The sequence below is a fragment of the Marmota monax genome, unplaced genomic scaffold (assembly GCF_021218885.2).
Source record: "Marmota monax isolate L192 unplaced genomic scaffold, Marmota_monax_Labrador192_F-V1.1 WCK01_AAM20220418_F8-fsc00132, whole genome shotgun sequence".
Lineage (NCBI taxonomy): Eukaryota > Metazoa > Chordata > Mammalia > Rodentia > Sciuridae > Marmota > Marmota monax.
The window spans coordinates 8,384,757-8,403,653 of record NW_026695199.1 but is presented as its reverse complement, the minus strand read 5'-3'; the positions used below and the strand labels follow the sequence as shown (position 1 = coordinate 8,403,653).

Here is an 18,897-nt window from a genome sequence, read left to right as displayed (position 1 = left end):
TCTCTTGTTGATTGTACCTATCTTGTTGATAGAGTACATATGCCAAATTTCTTATGCTACTTATAAAAGTCTACTAAGGGAAAAACAGATCATTTATTTGGTTAGTAAATGAAGTTAAAGGTACTACCAGAAAGTAAATGTACCCATGGTGTATAATTTCTTGATTTAGTAAACAAAAATCAGTTGAATGTTAATCTCATTCTCATAGGTATTTACAAACTTGTGTATTGAAAGCCAATTTACCACTAAAAGAAAAAAAATCTAAGATAATTATTTCTTACCCTCTCAAGTATTATATAATCCACTTGCTAATGTTGCAGATTCCTAACTTAACATTATCTTCCCTACTTCTTTGCATCTTTAATACAGCCATTAATCTCACTACAAGGTTTCACCAAAGATAAATCGCTGTGTAACCCACTTCAACCTCTTTTGTTCAACCAGGAAGCCAGACATGTTAAAAGACTTAAAAAAAAAAAAAGAAAAAGAAAAAAAAACATATACACACGCACACATATAATTCTTATTGGAAATCTTAGTATTTTGAAGTTTAAATTGGTAAAATAAGAGAATTCATCTATTTTGTCTTTTGAAATTACTTGACATAAGTTTGCTTTGGAATAGAGCTTCTGTGTCTTTAAAAAATACACAGTGAGTCACCCCCTGCTCTTTTGGTAGATGCCTGGCTAGTGAACAGCTAAGCTGCTTTAGGCATGTAATAGAACATTCCATTTCCTGTTCCCTTGCTGACACAGAGGAGTGTTCCTGCTGGCAATGATCTAATCATAGTGCAGTAAGAAACATGGCAGTTTGATAAAACATGGTGGAGACAGCGGCTGAAATGGAAGCATATGTTCTAGAAGACATTCTTGAGGTAGGGTTAGGTTTGTAAATGAAATGAAAGTTGAAATCTTAACAAAGAAATCTTATCTGCTGGAATTATTTTACAGATGAGTAGATTAGAGGAGAGAGCAAAAGAGAGGCAGAGCATAAAAGCAGGACACGGTCAGACCTTATTCCGTGTGAGAATGTTGTTAGTCTGGTTCATACTATTACCATATAAGTCTAGAATTATTTTATTTAAACTTCATGTTTCATAAATTGCAGATACGTGTTCAGTAGGGAAATAAAAAACGGAGAGGGGGTTTGGACTTAATAAAAAGCCTTGTGTGGTGGTGACCTTTAGATTAACTCATTAGAAGGTGGGGTCTGCAAAGCAGCTTTGAGTAGGTTTAGTATTTTATGTCTTAGAATTCATTTACATATCTAAGCCTAAAGCTGTGCTTCCAATTAACTCTTTAAAAATGGCTGGTTATTTTATCTTAAAACTAAGTATATAAAGCTAATTGCTTAATTTAGGTGGCACACTCTGATCCTAGATTTCTCATGTGACTTTGATTACTATTAAGTACATTATGAAATTTAAAATTTTAGAAACTAAAATTTTAGAGTTTGAATGCTAGAGTGCTATCAATAAAATTTTCCAGTAATTCAAGCTGTAAGAATTTCAAATTATATATATATTTCCAACTGCATCAGTTTTATAAAAATCTGTATAAATCAAGGAAATACATGTTAAGGTGAAACTATAATTGATTTTGTCCTTAGTTATAGTATACTACCAAAAATTGTATTTATAGATAAAGGAACTTAAATCCCATTTTCTTATCTGCTTGGTAGTAGGTTTTTTTTTTGTTGTTGTTGTTGTTTTGTTTTGTTTTTCTTTTTCCTCATTAAGGAAAAAAACCTGCCTAATTTAGATAAAGAGGCTTTCTGATGGTGAGTGATATTCCTAATACTTAGGCTGCTAGGATAATTTTTATTAACTGTTTCGCTGTCTCCAGGAAAAGATTTTATTGTGGGGAGAGGGCTTAGGAGAAGCTGCAAAGAGAAGCTAGGCGGGGTTAGTAGGAGAAAAAAGCCTATGCGCATTATAAAGTGCTGCATGATCAATGAGCATTTTCTGGAGTCCCTCAGTGTGTGCCTGGAGCTGACATTGCAGCAAGTCTCATGGTGGTTCTGCGGAATGAAAACTGATTCCATTGTATTATCTACCTCCTTTCAGACACCTGCCAACATACTCTTTTCCCCCCTTTGCTAAAAACTATTTTGTGGTTAATTTCCATTCTTGTCTTCTTTCCTTTCCTTTCCTCCCTCCCTCTTTCTCTCTTTCCTTTGGTACTATTAGTGAGTTCCCTTAAAAACAATGTGGTAAAATTATCTACTTAGGAGTAGTTGTTTACACTCTCATCAAGAGACTTTAGTAATTATGAGTGGTCATGTGACTTTTTAGTGGCTCAGTTTTTAAAATTCTAATTAGATTATAAAGTTATAGTGACACATTTTAATTTGCACTTAAAAATTATGCTTTGGATTTTACAGAAGTAAAATATAGATGTTGATGAATCTTAACGTTTTTTTTCCCTTGGCCATTTAAAATTTCAGCATGTAATAGATTGTAGAAGTTTTATTTATTTTTGGTGTGAAAAAATCCACTTAGGCATAGTTTTATGCTTTTAAGTACAGATTTTTTAAAACACTGTCTTACAGTTAGCTTTTCATTAAAATTGGTTAAGTTTTTGTATTACCTAATTTATTCAATGTTATTATTAAAATAACTTCTGCAGTTTAATTGTTGGTCCTGATTTTTCATCTATCTATCTTAATTCACTTGGTTTCTTTTTACCTGTTGCATTAAACCATATTAAGTGAATGGTATGCTCTATTTAAATATTATGATTTAATTAGTGTTTATAATGAGTAGGCTAGATGTGAAAAATTTCCAAGTAATAATAATAATAACATTATTTTCCAAAATGACAAGTACTTATAATGATCTCATGCTAAAAATAAAAGTGCAGACAATACATTTAGTAACTCTAAGGTGAAATGTGTTATTTTCTAAAGCACCTCATATTGTAAGTAAATAGATAAGTATTAAATAAGCTTTCCAGAAAAATGAATTTAAGAAGTAAATTTACCTCCTTGTATAAAGGTCTGAAAATGAATAATGACATTTTCCTACTTACCAAGTGACAATTTTATATTTTGAGCTATTTGACGGTTGTTTCCTATTATTTTCACAATGTGAAATTTTATGTAGATTCTATTTAAGTTAAATTAAGGTTGAACTTCTATTTTTTTCTGTTTTTGTAGCTTGATCCTTTGAATCATGAATTTTTTTAAAGGTGCTTTTATTATAATATCTTGATAAAAGGGAACAGTGTCGTAAGTGAACATAGTACAAATTAGTTCTCATAATACTGTGGTTTACCTTTTAAACTGATTGCTTATTATATATACCCACATAAATTTAAGTTGGTTTTTTTTTAGTTAAAATATGGAAGTTTCTAAAATTGATAACTAAACTAGAAAAGGTTGCTTTCAGTTTATATGATTACTTTTCAAATGTTTAGGGTAATGGATTAAAGAGAATAACCTATTTCTGTTCCTTTGCCCCCTTTCTGTAAAAGGAACTCTAATAGGAAAATAAATAAAGGTAGAGTTAAAAATAATAGGGATGAGAACCCATATACTTATTACTTATAATGTTTGTTATTTTTCTTGAGACATGATCATAATTTTAACATTTTGATGTCTTTTTTTTTCTTCTACTTTATTTTTTTTAATTGGTTGTTCAAAACATTACAAAGCTCTTGACATATCATATTTCATACATTTGATTCAAGTGAGTTATGAACTCCCATTTTTACCCCGTATACAGATTGCAGAATCACATTGGTTGCACATCCACGTTTTTACATATTGCCATACTAGTGACTGTTGTATTCTGCTATCTTTCCTATCCTCTACTATCCCCCCTCCCCTCCCCTCCCATCTTCTCTCTCTATCCCATCTACTGTAATTCATTTCTCTCCCTTGATTTTTTTTTTCCCTTTCCCTTCACATCCTCTTATGTAGTTTTGTATAACAATGAAGGTCTCCTTCCATTTCCATGCAATTTCCCTTCTCTCTCCCTTTCCCTCCCACCTCTCCTCCCTGTTTAATGTTAATCTTTTTCTCATGCTCTTCCAATGATGTGAGTCTTAGTAGTTAAATCAATAGGAAGAAAAAGTCTTCCAAATTTTTGATTTTTTTTGTATATCCTAAATTTGTATGACCAAGGACTATGTATATGAACCTGAGGTTTATAAGTAGACTTTTTAAAAATATGAACACTCTGAACAGAAGGAAACATTTCAGAAACTTGATTACCATATATTCTGATTTTATTATTTATAATTGAACCAGTTTTAGTAGTTTCCTATAAAAATTGACTTAGAAATGAGGCATCTTCACAAATACTTAAATGGTACTTTAAATTCAGGATGGTTTTTGTCAGAATATAGTATTTGATCTTTTTTTACTTTTAAAAATAGCAATTTGGGGCTGGGGATGTGGCTCAGTTATAGAATACTTGTCTGTCCTGCAGTAGACCCTGGATTTGAACCCCGGTACTGCAAAAATGAAACATAAAAAAAAAAAAGCAATTTTTATGAAGATAAGAATATTTCTAGTAAGATAAAGCCCCAACTCTGTGGTTGTTTCTTAGGCACAATGGATTTGGAGATTTGACCGAGCTCTTTAGATATGAACTGAATAAGGGTCAGATCTAAGCAAAGTAAATAGGTTTATTATAGAACTTTTTCTTGCTTTGTATTTATCTTGGTATCAGAGGGCTGTTTTGTTTTTGATTTTTAAATAAGATTGAAAGAGTTACAGGGAAGTTATTGCCCCCCCCCCCCCCCCTTTTTGCCCATTTGTCAGGACTATGGACTAATAGTGGTAAATGGTGGGTAAACAGGGAAAATCCACTTGCTGTTTACCATTACTTTTTGGTAATGATACCAACTCTCCCAAGTAATAAATAGCCTCTTTTGACAGTTTCTTGGTATATTTCTTTTTATCCTATAAAATGTTTTAACTTATGTAATGTACACTGTTCATATGCTATACCAGTAAATCTTTTATAGATTTCTAAAGTTATATTTAGTGTAACCATGGTGACATCTTTTACTAGGAAGAGTTGGAGTAACTCTTAGGAGATAAATATAAGTAGGTCTAGAGATTAAAAAGTTGGAAAAAATATACAAATTATTTGAGTCATTACAAGGAATATTTCTCATTTATTGAAAAGTTTTGGAATTAAGTCCAATTATGTTGGACCATAAAATCTCATAATTACACTCACATATTTACTAAGTACCTGCAGTATGCTGGACACTTTAGAAATTCCATAAGGTTAGTCCAGCTAATTTTATTTCACAAAAGGAAAGTGCAGAAAAATAAATGTTTATTATTGGTATTTTAAATAGTCTTGAATTCAGGTTGCATGCAGATGTGAACATTGATATTTTACTTCATTGGCTCTATCTGAATAGTTTGAAACCTGTTTTCAGCAGTGCCCTTAGAAAGCCAGTATCCTTTCTTGTATCCTTTATCTACATCTTTAGATTGTCTTTTTTATGTATCTCCTTCTGTAATATATACTTAAGAGTGTGTGGCTCTCAAAATTCTCTGGATCTCATTTTTATCTTTTTATTTGATGATTTTTTTATCCTTATCATATAAAACAGTGTATATACGTATATAATATACACATGCTTATATGTATTAAACATGCATGCTCCTACTAGTACGTTATGGACTGTGGATGCTCTTATTTGGAAGTCTAGTTTATCTTGGAAGGATTGGGCAGAAGTTACAACATTGCTTTCATGTATCAGCTTTGGGAGAATGCATGGGAGAATAGCAGAAGGTAGCTAATATATACATTTATGTTAATTAATATCCCCATAAAGACATATTTTAGTGGAATATGGAGATTCCAGATGGCTTGCAAAAAAAGCTAGTGTAACTAGAAGTTTGTAAATTAATTTATTATGTATTATCTGTACATCTATGCAGAAACATTGGCACTTTCCTGGTTCTTAATTCAGGGATTTTTATTTTTATTTTTTTTGACACTTAAAAGAACTCAGTCAGACATGAAATAACTTGATCATTACAAAATAGGTGAATATCAAAGTCCTACTTAACCATTGATTTGGTTTACTATATGTAGCTTCCAAATTTATCAAAACAAATGACTTTTCATGAGGTGTTCCTGTTAATGTCTGTGAGATTATAACTTTTGTTTTCGTGAGTAGTTGGATTATTCTTGACTATTAATAATTTGATCTTGGATGGAATCAGCCTTATAACTAGCTGGATTTGTCTCATAAGTAGGATGGCCCCATAATTGTGTGATGGCAGTAGTAATTAGCAAATTAGCCACCATGTATTGGGTATTTAAGTTATAAATGAATCTGTGTCAAGTGTTGCACAAATCCTTGCTTTATTTCATCCTCTGATTCTTTGTGGAGTCAGGTACCTACTTCATATAAGGTTTCCAAGGAGCAAATGAAGTAATTTATGTAAATGTTTATAGTATAGCACTTAGGAGTTGACCCTTAAATAAATGCTCTTTTTTACAGCAATGATAACTTCAATACTGTGCTTCTGTTATCATCCCCCCTTTGACAGATGAAAATTTGAGCCTCAGGGATAAGTAAAGCTGTTGCAATACCCTGTTTTGGTTGAAGTTTCTGAAAAAAATCTGATATGAGGATAAAAATGGGGAGAGTATGTTCAAAGCCCTTTGAGATAATTGTGGATATTTTTTAATACCACTTAGGGAGGAGTGGTAGTTTCTTAAAGATTTGTAGCAATGTGAAATCTGAAAAAATATCAGTGAATTTTGTAAACTATGTTAGATTAAAATTCACTGGTTTATTCTGTACTTGGAAGGTATCAAAACAATGCATGATTTTGTAACATCATACACTTCATTTGGAAAATACTTAAAATTCTACAGTATTTTTTTTTTAAATCACATTTCCTAATATCACTAATTTTGGAGAATTCAGAAACTGGGAAGCTATGACTTGCATAGTATCAAATATAAGTTTTCCAAAATTCTCATTTTGCTAAAACTGGAATTTAATCTTTAAAAACACAGAATGTGAATTTTTTTTTGAAATGATAGGCTTATTGTTTCTTTTTCTTTTCTTTTTTTTTTTTTTGAGAAAATGTCTGACAGATAAGTTTGAATAAATATAATCTAAGAAAAAATGGTGTTCCTTGTAAAATAGTGTCTTATTCCATTCACATTTGCAAGTTTTTCTTGAGATACTTTAGTATGTAGCAGAAGTGCTTCCTGGTTTGTCACACAGAATGTTAAAAAAGCCATCTACTTAAGGTTGAACATTTTAATAATTAATACTTTTTCCTGCTTCATAAAGGAAACTGGTCTTGTTCCCCCCCCCCCCCAAATCTCCATCACTTTTTAAAGGATTATAAGTGCATGACACAGAAGAATATTTGATTATTAACTAGCATAGATTTGTGTCTTGTCTTGATGTGAGTTAAAAAGCAATTTTACCCACCACTGCTTTTTGTATCAGTGGGAATGTCAACATGGTAAAACACACAAGTAGCCATTTTAGTATTATAAAAATAATTTTGACCTCTGAAAGAGTCTTGGGGATTGCCATAGATCCTGTGGACTACACTTGAATAACTATTGATTACTAGTATATTGCCCAAATTTTATAGTTTGTAAGGGGACAGTGCTAAGATTTAGACTTAGTCTACTTGATTGAAAGATATTCTTTTACCATTTTATTGTTTTAAATTTATTAAATATTTCCAACTTTATTTCTGACACTTGTATAGCTGTATATATATATCTACCATATAGCAAGTTTAAGAAGTGGAAAAATACTTGGTGTGGTAATTTAAATGTTGCTTTAAAATTATAAGTCCTATCCTAGTCTTTCAGAGGTTCTGAAAATAAGGAATTTGGGGACTCCATAGTGGAAAGAGAAACTAGAAATAACTAGAAAATTGTTTTGCTTGTGGAATAAAGAAAAATTTTAAAAGAATTTGTAATTTTTTCGGGAGAGGTATGCACAGGGGATTTAACCCCGGTATTTTACCACTAAGCTATGTATGTCTAGCCCTTTTATTTTATTTTATTTTTTGAGATAGTGCTCTTGCCAAATTGGTGAGGCTGACCTATACCTTTCTATTCTCCTGCCTCAGCATCCCAAGTCTCTGGGATTATTGGTGTGTGTCACTCAACCTAGCATGCATTTGTAAATTCTATTAAATGTTTTATGTTACAATTCTACTGAATGATTAGGAATGGAGTTCATAAATTGTAATTGTTTAATCACTCATCTTGGCAAGCAAAACAAATAATATGAAGTATTTGCCAAGTTTGAATAATTTTCATTTTGAAGGCTATAGATTTACTTTCTATTCATTCTAGTCACAAGTGTCACTTTGGTTTTCATGCAGTCAAGAAAGATTTTTTTCTCATGAGACTTGTTCAGTATTATATTGTCTATAAAAGTGAAACATAAGATTCTGATAATATTTATATTATTTGAAAACTAAGTTGTTTCAAATTTTTTTGTATAGTAGCAAACTAGTCATTTAAAATTTACTTTATACTTTCCTCCTGTTTATATAGTATGTTTATGCATACTATAATTTTATCACAATTTGAATATTGGTGTTGTAATAAATATGTTTGCTTAGAAAAGAGAAATCTCAGTAACATCTACATCTCCATTTTTCAACTTTTCGAAGGCCAATTTTTCTCACTGCCTCCAAATTCTAAAGGACTCTTAGATAAGAAATAGTGTTGGACCATTGTTAAACTGCTTTGGTGTTTTATGCTATGTGGTCTTTTTGTCATTTACTCTCTTTCTTTCAGCTTTGGTACCCACTCTTTTCCTTGCTACAGATTGTCCAGATTTTGATCTGCCACTTGGTGTTTGAATTTTGCTGTCATCCTAATTTATTTTCACACAGACCTTTTCAATTTGTTAACTTTTTTCATCTTACTGGTATTTATCCTTAGCTGGAATTTATCCTTAACCTTGAATTTGTCCAATTGCCATTTCCTCTGTCCTTGTCACATATTCTGTATTTATAAATTATGACCTTCCATCATAAGACAAACATTTGTGTGAACTGTCTAAGCAAGTTTGGGAAATATAGTTTGTAAATTCTTGTATTTCATAAGAAAACATTAGTTATGATTTTCTCTAAAATATGTGCTGCATTTAAGTGATCACACACTTTGGAAAATTTCATCTCAGCTGCTTTAGAAGGTAAGTAAGGAGGATCTCAAGTTTGAGACCAGTCTCAAATTAGGGAAAGCCTGGCTCAAAAAGGTCTGGGGATATAGCTAATGTGGTCAAGCACCCTTGGATTCAATCACCAGTACCAAGAAAGAAATAAAAGATTTCTTTTTTAAAATACCTTTATTTTGTTTATTTGGGTTTTTTTTTTTTTTTTCTTTAATGTGGTGCTGGAGATCAAACCCAGTGCCTCACACATGCTAGGCAAGCGCTCTGCCACTGAGCCATAATCCCTCACAAAGGAAAGATTTTATGTTACAGCTGTACAATATTTTGTTATATTTTTCAAATATTTTTCTCTGTTTCTCTCCTATTGTGTTTTTGGTTTTCTCCATGAAATAAAGTAACAGGAAATAACATTGGATAGAAAAGTACTCTCTTCTATAAACTATACACAGTGTCCAAAATATTAGTGTGGAGCTCATCATTTGTCATTGGAAAAAATTTTGACAGATTATCATTTTATATTTTATGAAGAATTTATATTTTATGAATTACTAAAGAATATATATTTTAGAAAGTTGAATAAATGAGAATGTGAACTATGTTGGTATTAATTTTTAAGTACTATTTAGTGGGCTTTCTATTTCATTGTGTTGAGTTTATAATATTATAGTCTGATTTTCTGTGAATAGCTTTATTCTTGATGACTTCAGTTACCTAGGCTTGTATTTTGAACATGGTGAATGTTTGTTTTCCATTTTATCTTAAGTTATTCTTGTACAGTGAATAATCTTTTATATTGTTTTCTTTGAGAGTATCTTTGAATTGTTCTTGACTTTGTTTAGGTGAACTTATGAAATGAGGAAGTAGAACTAAGAGTCATTAATATTAATGTAAATCAACCCAGGTGATCCTGTTGGTTGAGATTTTAAATATTATAAGCTTTTGTCTATTGTTTCAAAGAAGCATTTTATTGCTGTGTTCTTAAATCTCTAAAATTAGTTTGTACCCTTTAGTTTCTCTAAAACTTCATTTAGTTATTAAATTTACAACTGGATTTCTTATCTAATACCCTGTTGCTGTTCTAATTGCCTGTCTGCTAACCTATTCACCATTATTATTTCTAAGTCTTATATCCCACCCTATTCTCTCTCCCTTTGATGTGCATTATCCCTCATCCTTTTCCCCTATGAGAAAATAATGAGACCACATATGTTTAAAATATTTTATAGTCTGTATTGTGTCTTTGATTAAATGGTAAACTTTTAAATACAGGGAACTCGATTCTCTTTAAATTTTAAAAATCATTTGTATGTTTTTATAAAGTACTTAATACCCTAAAAGAATTTAAAGTAGTTCATAAATATATATTCTATAAAAAATAAAAATACAAAGGTAAATTAAGACCAGGGCAAGAGTAGAATACAGAAAAACATACATAATGTACATGGATCTAGTTAACTGGCAACCAAAGTGAAACTGGGAAACTTAAATGAGTTTTGAGGTTTGTGTAGTCCATAGCTTTGATATGTATGCTAGTGATTTGGAGATCTCATATTTCTAAAACTTAGGTCTAAGAAAAAAAATTTCTCTTTGGGTTTTATAAAGGAGTTGTTATATGTTGCAGTAGAAAACATTCCTAAAATAAACAAAAAGCTTCATATTATTTTTAAAAACTGGAAGCCAGGGATTTACTGAGGAATTGCAATTTGGTTTTGAAAAAAAGAAAATTAAGAACTCAGTTTTCTGATGATCTGTATTGTTCCAAAGTAAAAATTTGGAACATCTGCAGCAGAGGCTGCAAACTGGTGACTTCTTGGCCTCATACTTAGAAGTGTGTTTTGCATATCCCACTTAATTGTGGACCTCACAGTGAACACGGTAAATTCATGTGTGTATGTATGTGCACATGCACACACAATTTTTAAATATTTTCTTGAATTTCTTTCGGTATTGTTATGTAGTCTTCATTATTCAGATCTTGCAGATACTTTTTAAAATTGGTCCCTGAGTGTTTTGTGTATTTGATATTGAAAATGTTAATTCTTTTTATTTTGTAGTTTGTTGCTTTTGTATAAGAATACAACAAATATTTCTATATTGACCTTGTATCCGGTAGGCTTACTAAATTCTTCTTCTGGTTTTTGTTGTTTCTTTGTTTATTAGATCTTAGGATTTTTTGTGTGTATCTGACCATATATACAAATAAAGTCAGTTTTTACCCTGTTGTCCATCTCTGTGCCTTTTGATTCTTTAATACTTATTGTCCTAGGTAGGACCTCTAGTAAAGTTTTAAACAGAATTGTTGACTGTGGACATCTTGTTCTTCTTCCTGATCTTAGTAGGAAAAGTACTGTCTTTGACCACTAAGTATGAGGTTATCTGTTGTTCTTTCTTGATTCTATTATTTGGGGGGATAGTCCCTTTACTTCTTAATTTACTATGAGTTTTTATCCTTAAAGAGTTGAGTTTTGTCTGGTGCTTTTATCTGCATCTTTCAAGATTGATCCTGACATTTATGTCCTTTATTTTATTATTGTGTGAATTATATTAAATTGGTCTTAGATTTTAAACCAACTTTGTATTCTTGGGATAATCTCCACTGGATAGTGATATATAACCTCTTTTATGTTTGACTGGATTTGATTTGCTAGTACCTTATAAAGGATTATTATTGTTCACAAGGCATATTTTTCTTTAGTTTTCTTCTAGTACCTTGATCTCTTCTCCTATTAGAGAAATGCTACTGTCATAAAGTAATGGAGTGTATGTCCTTTTTGCCTCCTTTCTGAAAGTTCATGATTTTTTGCTACTAGAATTTTGTGAGAAGGTTTTAATTAAAATTTCAGTTTCTTTAGTAGATACAAGAATTTTCTACTAGTGGTTTTCTTGTTATATAGGTGATTGAACCCAGGTAAACTCTACTACTGTGCTTTATTCCCAGGCCTGTTTATTCATTCATTCATTCTTTCAGGGGATTTAACCTAGGGACACTTTACACCCGAGCTACATCTCTAGCCTTCCTGTCTCAGCTTCCCAAGCCACTGGATTGCAGGTGCACACTGCTGTGCTCAGCTTTATTTTTTATTTTTGAGACAGAGTCTTACCAAGTTGCTGAGGAACTTAAGCCTCCAGAGTACTTGAAATTACAGGTGTGTGCCACTGGGTCTGACTGGATTTTGCTGTTACTTAAGGCCTTGCTAAATTGCTGAGGATACCCTTGAACTTGAAATCCTCCTGCCTCAGCCTCCCTAGTCTAAAGGTGGGATTACAGGTGTGCCCCACCATATCTGGCTATACCACAAATTTTGATGTGTGGCATTTTTATTAATATTCATTTCTGAAAGTTTTCTAACATCTCGTGATTTCCTCTGATTCACTCTGTTTTTCTTAACTCAGATTGAAATGAAAGTTAAACTGTAATGCCAATTACTTTTGGACATTATGTTCTGTGCTTTTTTGACATTCTATTTCTATATCAATTTTGGGAGAATTGAGAATGTAAGTTGCTCAAATTATTTTTTAAAAAGTTTTTAATTTTTTTGGTATGGAAGATTGAATCAGCGAGAGTACTTAACTACTGAGTCCTTTTTAAAATATTTTACTTAAGAAACAGGGTTTTGCTGAATTGCATGGGACTCACTAAGTTTCTGGGGCTGCCTTTGGACTTGATTATCCTCTTGCCTCAAGCCTCCTAAGCCACTGTGATTGCAGGTATGCACCACAGTGCCTGGATCAAATCATTTTTTTAAATTAAAAAAAAAATTTAGTTGTATAAGGACACAATAACTTTATTTATATGTTGTTGAGGATCAAACCCAGTGCTTCCCGCATGCTAGGTAAGCTCTGTACCACCAAGCTACAACCCCAGCCCTGGATCAAATCATTTTTGATCTGTAGTTTAGATGAAGGACCCTTTCTGAGAGTGGATGTATGGGTTATTTAAAAGTTAATTATTTCATTTCTTTGATCTTTTAAAAAGTATTGTTTCATTTCTAAATATGTCGGGATATTATAGGCTTCCAATTTAATTTGGCCAGGAAATGTAGTACATTCTGATTTCATTTCTTTTAAATGTATTAAATGTTGCTTTATTTCCCTAAGTATGGTCCATTTTAGTGAGTGAATGTTCTCTGGATTCTTGAAGAGTATATTCTCTGTAATTTTTAAATATTCTATAAATGTCAATTAGATTGCTTGTTAATAATGTTCAAGTTTTTTATGTTCTTACTGATTTTCTATTTTTTCCCTTGATGTTGGGACAAATGTTGAAATCTCCAAATATAACAGAGGTTTATTTTTTTCCGATTTGTCAGTTTTTGCTTTGTATATGGAACTTTTTTTATGAAATATGTTCAAATTTAGGATTACTATATATTCTTGCCAAAATGATCCTTTTATTATGAAATGTTCATCTTTAGCTTTGTTAATATTTCTTATTTTGTCTGAAATATACTTTGATGTTAGTAATAGTTCTACCAGCATTTCTATGACTAATGTTTGCGTGGCATATCTTTCTCCATTGTTTTAAAATGACTATATTTAAATAGTGTTTTTTATAGAGGGCTTGCAAATAGTTCTTCCTTTTTTCTTGTTAATATTTTTGTCTTTTCCTACATTTAGTCCATCTTCACTTGATGTGATTATCAGTATTTTATGTTTTCTACTATCTTGCTAATTGTATTTATCTATCTATTTATTTATTTGGGGTCTAGCCCAGGGGTGCTCAACTACCAAGTCACATCTGGCCCTTTTGTTTTGAGACAAGGTCTTGCTGAGTTAATTGGGGCCTCACTAAGTTGCTGAGGCTGGCTTTGAACCCATCCTCCTGCTTCAGCCTCTAAAGCTGACTAAGTGTTTTCTATTTGTCCTGTTTGTTATTCTTTTTCTTTTGTTTATGCCTTTTATATTACCTTATTTAGTGTTTATAATTTTAATTTAAAAATAAAAATTGTATATATTTATGTTGTAAGGCATGATGGCTAAACTGAGCTAATTGATTGGTGCATTGTTTCTCATACCAACTATTTGTGATGAGAATACATAAAATCTACTTTCAGGAGTTTTCAAGTATACATTGTTACTAGCTATAGAGGCATTGTAAATACATCTCAACTTATTTCTCCTAACAGAAACTTTGATACCCTCCCCCATTCTACTTCTATGAACTTGACCCTTTTTTGGTTGTACAAATAAGTGTATATGTGTGTCTGTGCATGTCTTGTTTCCCTTAGCATGATATCCTCAGGGTTCATCCATGTTGTCTCAAATGGCAGGATTTCCTTTTTAAAGGCTAAATAGTATTTCATTTTGTATGTATAATGTATTTTCTTGTTAATTTATCCATCATACCTGGCTATACCACAAATTTTGATGTGTGGCATTTTTATTAATATTCAATTCATTTTTATTAATATTCAATTCACTTAGATTGATTCCTACATCTTGGGTTTTGTGAAAAATGTTTCAGTGAGCATTCAATTGCAGTTATCTTTGTGAAATACTGATATTTTTTCCCTTAGATATATAATTAGTAGTGAGATTTCTGAATCATACGTTAATTCTTTCATTTTTTTTCCAAGAACTTCCATACTGTTCTTCCTAATGGCTGTACTAATTTGTTTCCACCAACAGTATACCTTTCTCTACGTCCTTGACCAATACTTGCTGTCTTTTGTTGTTTTGATATTAGCTGTTCTAGCACTTGTGGGATATGATATCTGAATGTGTTTCTAATTCACATTTCTCTGAAAATTGATATTATTGGAACACTTTTTCATATACCTGTTGGTCATTTGTATGCTTTCTTTGGATAAATATTTATTCAGGTCCTTTCCCCATTTTTAAATTGAATTGTCTTCTTGATATTGAATTCTTATGTTCTAATTTTGGATATTGACCCCTCATAAAGATGTGTAGTTGCAAGTGTTTCTTCTCATTCTGTAGGTTGTGTCCTAACTTCATTGATGGTTTGTTTGCATGTGCAGAAACATTTTCGTTTGAAGTAAACATATTCATTTTTTTTTTTTAATTTTTTTCCCCTGTGGTTTTTGGTGATATCATCAAGTAAATCATTGCTTGAGCAGTGTCATAGAATATTTTTCCTGTGTTTTCTTCAAGTAGTTTAAGAATTCTTACTCTTCTATTTAAGTCTTTGATCCATCTTATATTTAAGTCTTTGAGTCATTTTTTTTTGTATGTGATGTGAGACAAAGGTCCAATTTCATTCTTATAAATATGAATATCTATTTAATTCTCCCAGTATTATTTGTTGAAGTGACTGTCCTTTCACTGTTAAATGTTCTTGGCTTCTTTGTTGAAAATCAGTTGATTGGAAAGGGGTGAATTTATTGCTAGACTCTCTATTCTCTTCCACTGGTCTGAGTTTTTATGCTGGTATGGTCCTGTTTTTATGTTAATACCATATTATTTTGACTATTATACCTTTGTAGTATATTTTGAAATGAGGTTGCAATTCTTTTCTTTTCTGCTAAAGATTTGTTAGATTATGCTGAGTCTTTTGTGGATATTTTTAATATTCCATTTTATTATCTCCATTAACTTATTATCTGTTTTATTTGTGATGGTTCTTGTGCTTGTGATATGTATGTGCTAGTTTATTTATCATTGCCTTTGCATAATATATCATTTCTCATATAATGTTAAGAATCTGATACTACTTTATTTCATTTCTTATATGTCTGTTCTCGTTATCTGGTTATTATCATGCATTTAATTGCTGTGTGTGTTGTGTGAATTGCCTTAATAGGTTATTGTTATTTATTTTCTTAAATGAAGAAAAGTTAGACATTCATGTTTATATCATTTCTGTCCTCTTTATCACTTTGTATCCAGTTTTACTGGTTATTATTTTCTATCCACTTTTTGGAGATTTCCTTTTAAAGTTTCTTTTTTTTTAAAAAAAATTATTTTTTAGTTGTAGTTGGACACACTACCTTTTATTTATTTATTTGTTTTTATGTGGTGCTGAGAATCAAACCTTGGGCCTTACACGTGCCAGGCAGTCGTTCTGCTGAACCACAACCCCAGCTCCAGAGTTTCTTTATTTAATAGTACATATTTGATGGAACAAATTTAGATTTTTGTCTAAACATTTCTATATCTCCTTACTTTTGAAGAATATTTGCATAGCATATTGGATTTTTCATTTAAAAGTTGCTTTTTTTTTTTTTCCCCTTTAGCACTTTAAATGATTTTTTTTTTTTTTTTTTTTTTTGGTCTTCTGTCTTCCAGTCCTTCTGATAATAGAACTTCTGTATATAATGTCATTTTTCCTCTTTTTTCCCCTTTATCATTATTTTTCTATAGTTCCAGTGTGATGTACTTTTCTTGTGTATTTTTCTTTATGTTTATCCTTTTTGAAGTTTATTGGCCTTAATGTATTTGTAAGCTTATAGTCTGTCAAATTTAGATAGTTTTCAGACTATTTCTTCAAATGTTTTTCTTGTCTTTCCACCTGTTTTTATCCCAGAATTCCAGTGACATGCTGTTAGATCACTTGATATTGTCCCAAAGATAATTTTGTCTCTGCCCCTTTTTTTTTTTTTTTAACCTTTTTCTCTTTGTGCTTAAATTTGAATAACTTCTGTTACTGTCTTAAGATTACACTGGTCTTTTCTTTTGCAACATCTAATCACATGTTACAGACTATTTAGTGAATTTTTTATTTCAAATATTGTTTTTCAACTCTAGAAATTCTGTTTGATTATTCAGTTTCACAGACTTAATTTTTCTCCACCTTATGTTCATATTTTCTTTAAATCTTCAAGCATACCTGTTCTCAAGCCTTTATTTGCTAATTTATAATTTAATATCTCTCATTTCAGAGCCTGTTTCTACTTTTTCTCCCCCTGGTTATGGGAAATATTTTCTTGTTTCTTTGCAATCTAGTAATTTTTATTTGATGCTGGACATTGTGATATTACAGCATTGAGTGTTAGGATTTCATTCCTTTTAAGAAGTATTGAATTTAATTTTGGCTGGTAGTTAGGTTCCTTGAGAATCAGCTTCATCCTTTTGAGACTTGTTTTGAAGCTTTTGTAGAACATTTTTCTAGAAGTCTATGAGTGGCCCCACTTTTATGTTTGGCCTTTCTGGGTTCTCTACCAAATACCTCAGGTGTTCAGTGTAATTCTCCTTTTTTTTTTTTTTTTTTTTGGCCTGGTTCGATCTCTATGTCTCCCATACTTGTTTAGCTTACAGCTCCCTAGTAATTCTTTTCTCAGTCTGTTGTTCTTCATGAATTTCTGCCCCCAAGTTATAGCTACCTTAGCTTTTCCAAACTCTAATGTTTACCTCCTGAGCTAAGTAGTACTTTGGTTCCCTCTCCCTGCCCTGTGTTTGGTAAATACTGCTGCATTCAGCAGAAAGCAGGAAAGCAGCAGATCTCACTTCTTTGTTATTGTCAGTGGCCATGCCCTTGTTTTGCCTGTTGTCCATTGTCTAAAAGAGATGGGTTGTCTACTTGGGTACCAGTTAGTCTGTTGTGACTATAAATGCATAGTTATTGTGTTCAAACTACTGATTTGTGGAGACATTTGTACTGTAACTTTCTGTAGCAAAATTGCAATGAAATATCTTTTTGGCTAATTGAGTGCTACATCTTAAATCTCTCTAAATCTCTTCTGTTTCCTTGTAGTCAATTCATTTTGTGTGCATGCAGTATATACTTAATAGAAACATGTCAGTGCAGTGACATTGTAGATGCCACTTGCCATAATGATCTGACAGTGTTAACTATTGATAGTGTGCCATGCCTGTATAGCATCATCTAAGGTGCTTTTGTTTCTTTGCACATCTTTGGTGAGCTTAACATACTGAGTAAAAAATTTAAAAAAAAAATTGCCCCAACTAATATAAAATAAATTGTTTGAGGTTATTATTATTGATAGCAATCATCCTGTGGTTAGCTCTTTAGGTATGTATGAGATGGAAAATGTTATTAGTTATAAAATATTATGGAAAGCATAGAAAAATCTGGAAAGATTCAAAGAAAATTAAAATTGCAAGTTTAAAAGGTGAACAGTATTAAATTTTGATATTTTTTTTAGTCCATTCTCTGCAGATATGTACAATTTTAGTCTTTTGTGATCATATTATATAAAAATATTTGTTTTTGCTTTTTCCCCTTCACATATTGTTTATATTTTCCCTAGCCCTTAAATCTAATGGAAGTACCACTTTTTATTATTACATAACTCTAAGTACATACTATAACTAATATTATTGCATAATAGCTTGGGAACGTAATATTGTACATCTGTATTTTTGTATGTTTGGATTACTTTTAATTTTCCTATTGGAATCAATTTGGAGATGTGGCTTTATGTTTTGAGGTAGTTTTCACATATCAGGGATCCAGTTTTATTCTTTAGTGACTAGCACAGTGCTGAGAATATTACAGGTATTTTAATGGTATTTGCTTAATAATTGAAAGCATGAGAAAGATTCTTTTATGTGGCTTATAAAATGCTAGTTTTGAATGTAAACAAAAACCAACAACAGTTAAAATGACTAAATGCTTTTTATTAGATATAAGCTATTTTTATCTTCATATAATAAACTACTTTCATAATGGAGTTGCTAATTTTGATCTTTTAAGCAGTGGTTTTGACCTTGACCATGATACTTAACCTGGGGAGCTTTTAATTGTCCTTGTGCCCAAGCACAAAATATCCCAGAGTGAGTAAGTCATGGTTTGGGCCAGGCATCAGTATATTTAAGAAATAATTCTGGTGTA

General features: G+C 31.3%; 1 protein-coding gene across 6 annotated transcripts in view; it reads left to right on the top strand.

Annotated features, from left to right (window-relative positions):
• Nucleotides 1-18,897, top strand: part of Ankrd17 (ankyrin repeat domain 17) — a 148,238-nt gene that overhangs the window by 30,961 nt on the left and 98,380 nt on the right. Inside the window, exon 1 of one of the 6 annotated variants that reach the window (XM_046428667.2) lies at nucleotides 679-874. The exons of the other annotated variants lie outside the window; for them this stretch is intronic. Within the exon in view, the coding sequence (XP_046284623.1) occupies nucleotides 821-874 (54 nt within the window). The 5' untranslated portion in view covers nucleotides 679-820. Of the gene's footprint in view, nucleotides 1-678; nucleotides 875-18,897 lie in introns of those variants that run through there. 6 annotated transcript variants of the gene reach the window in all.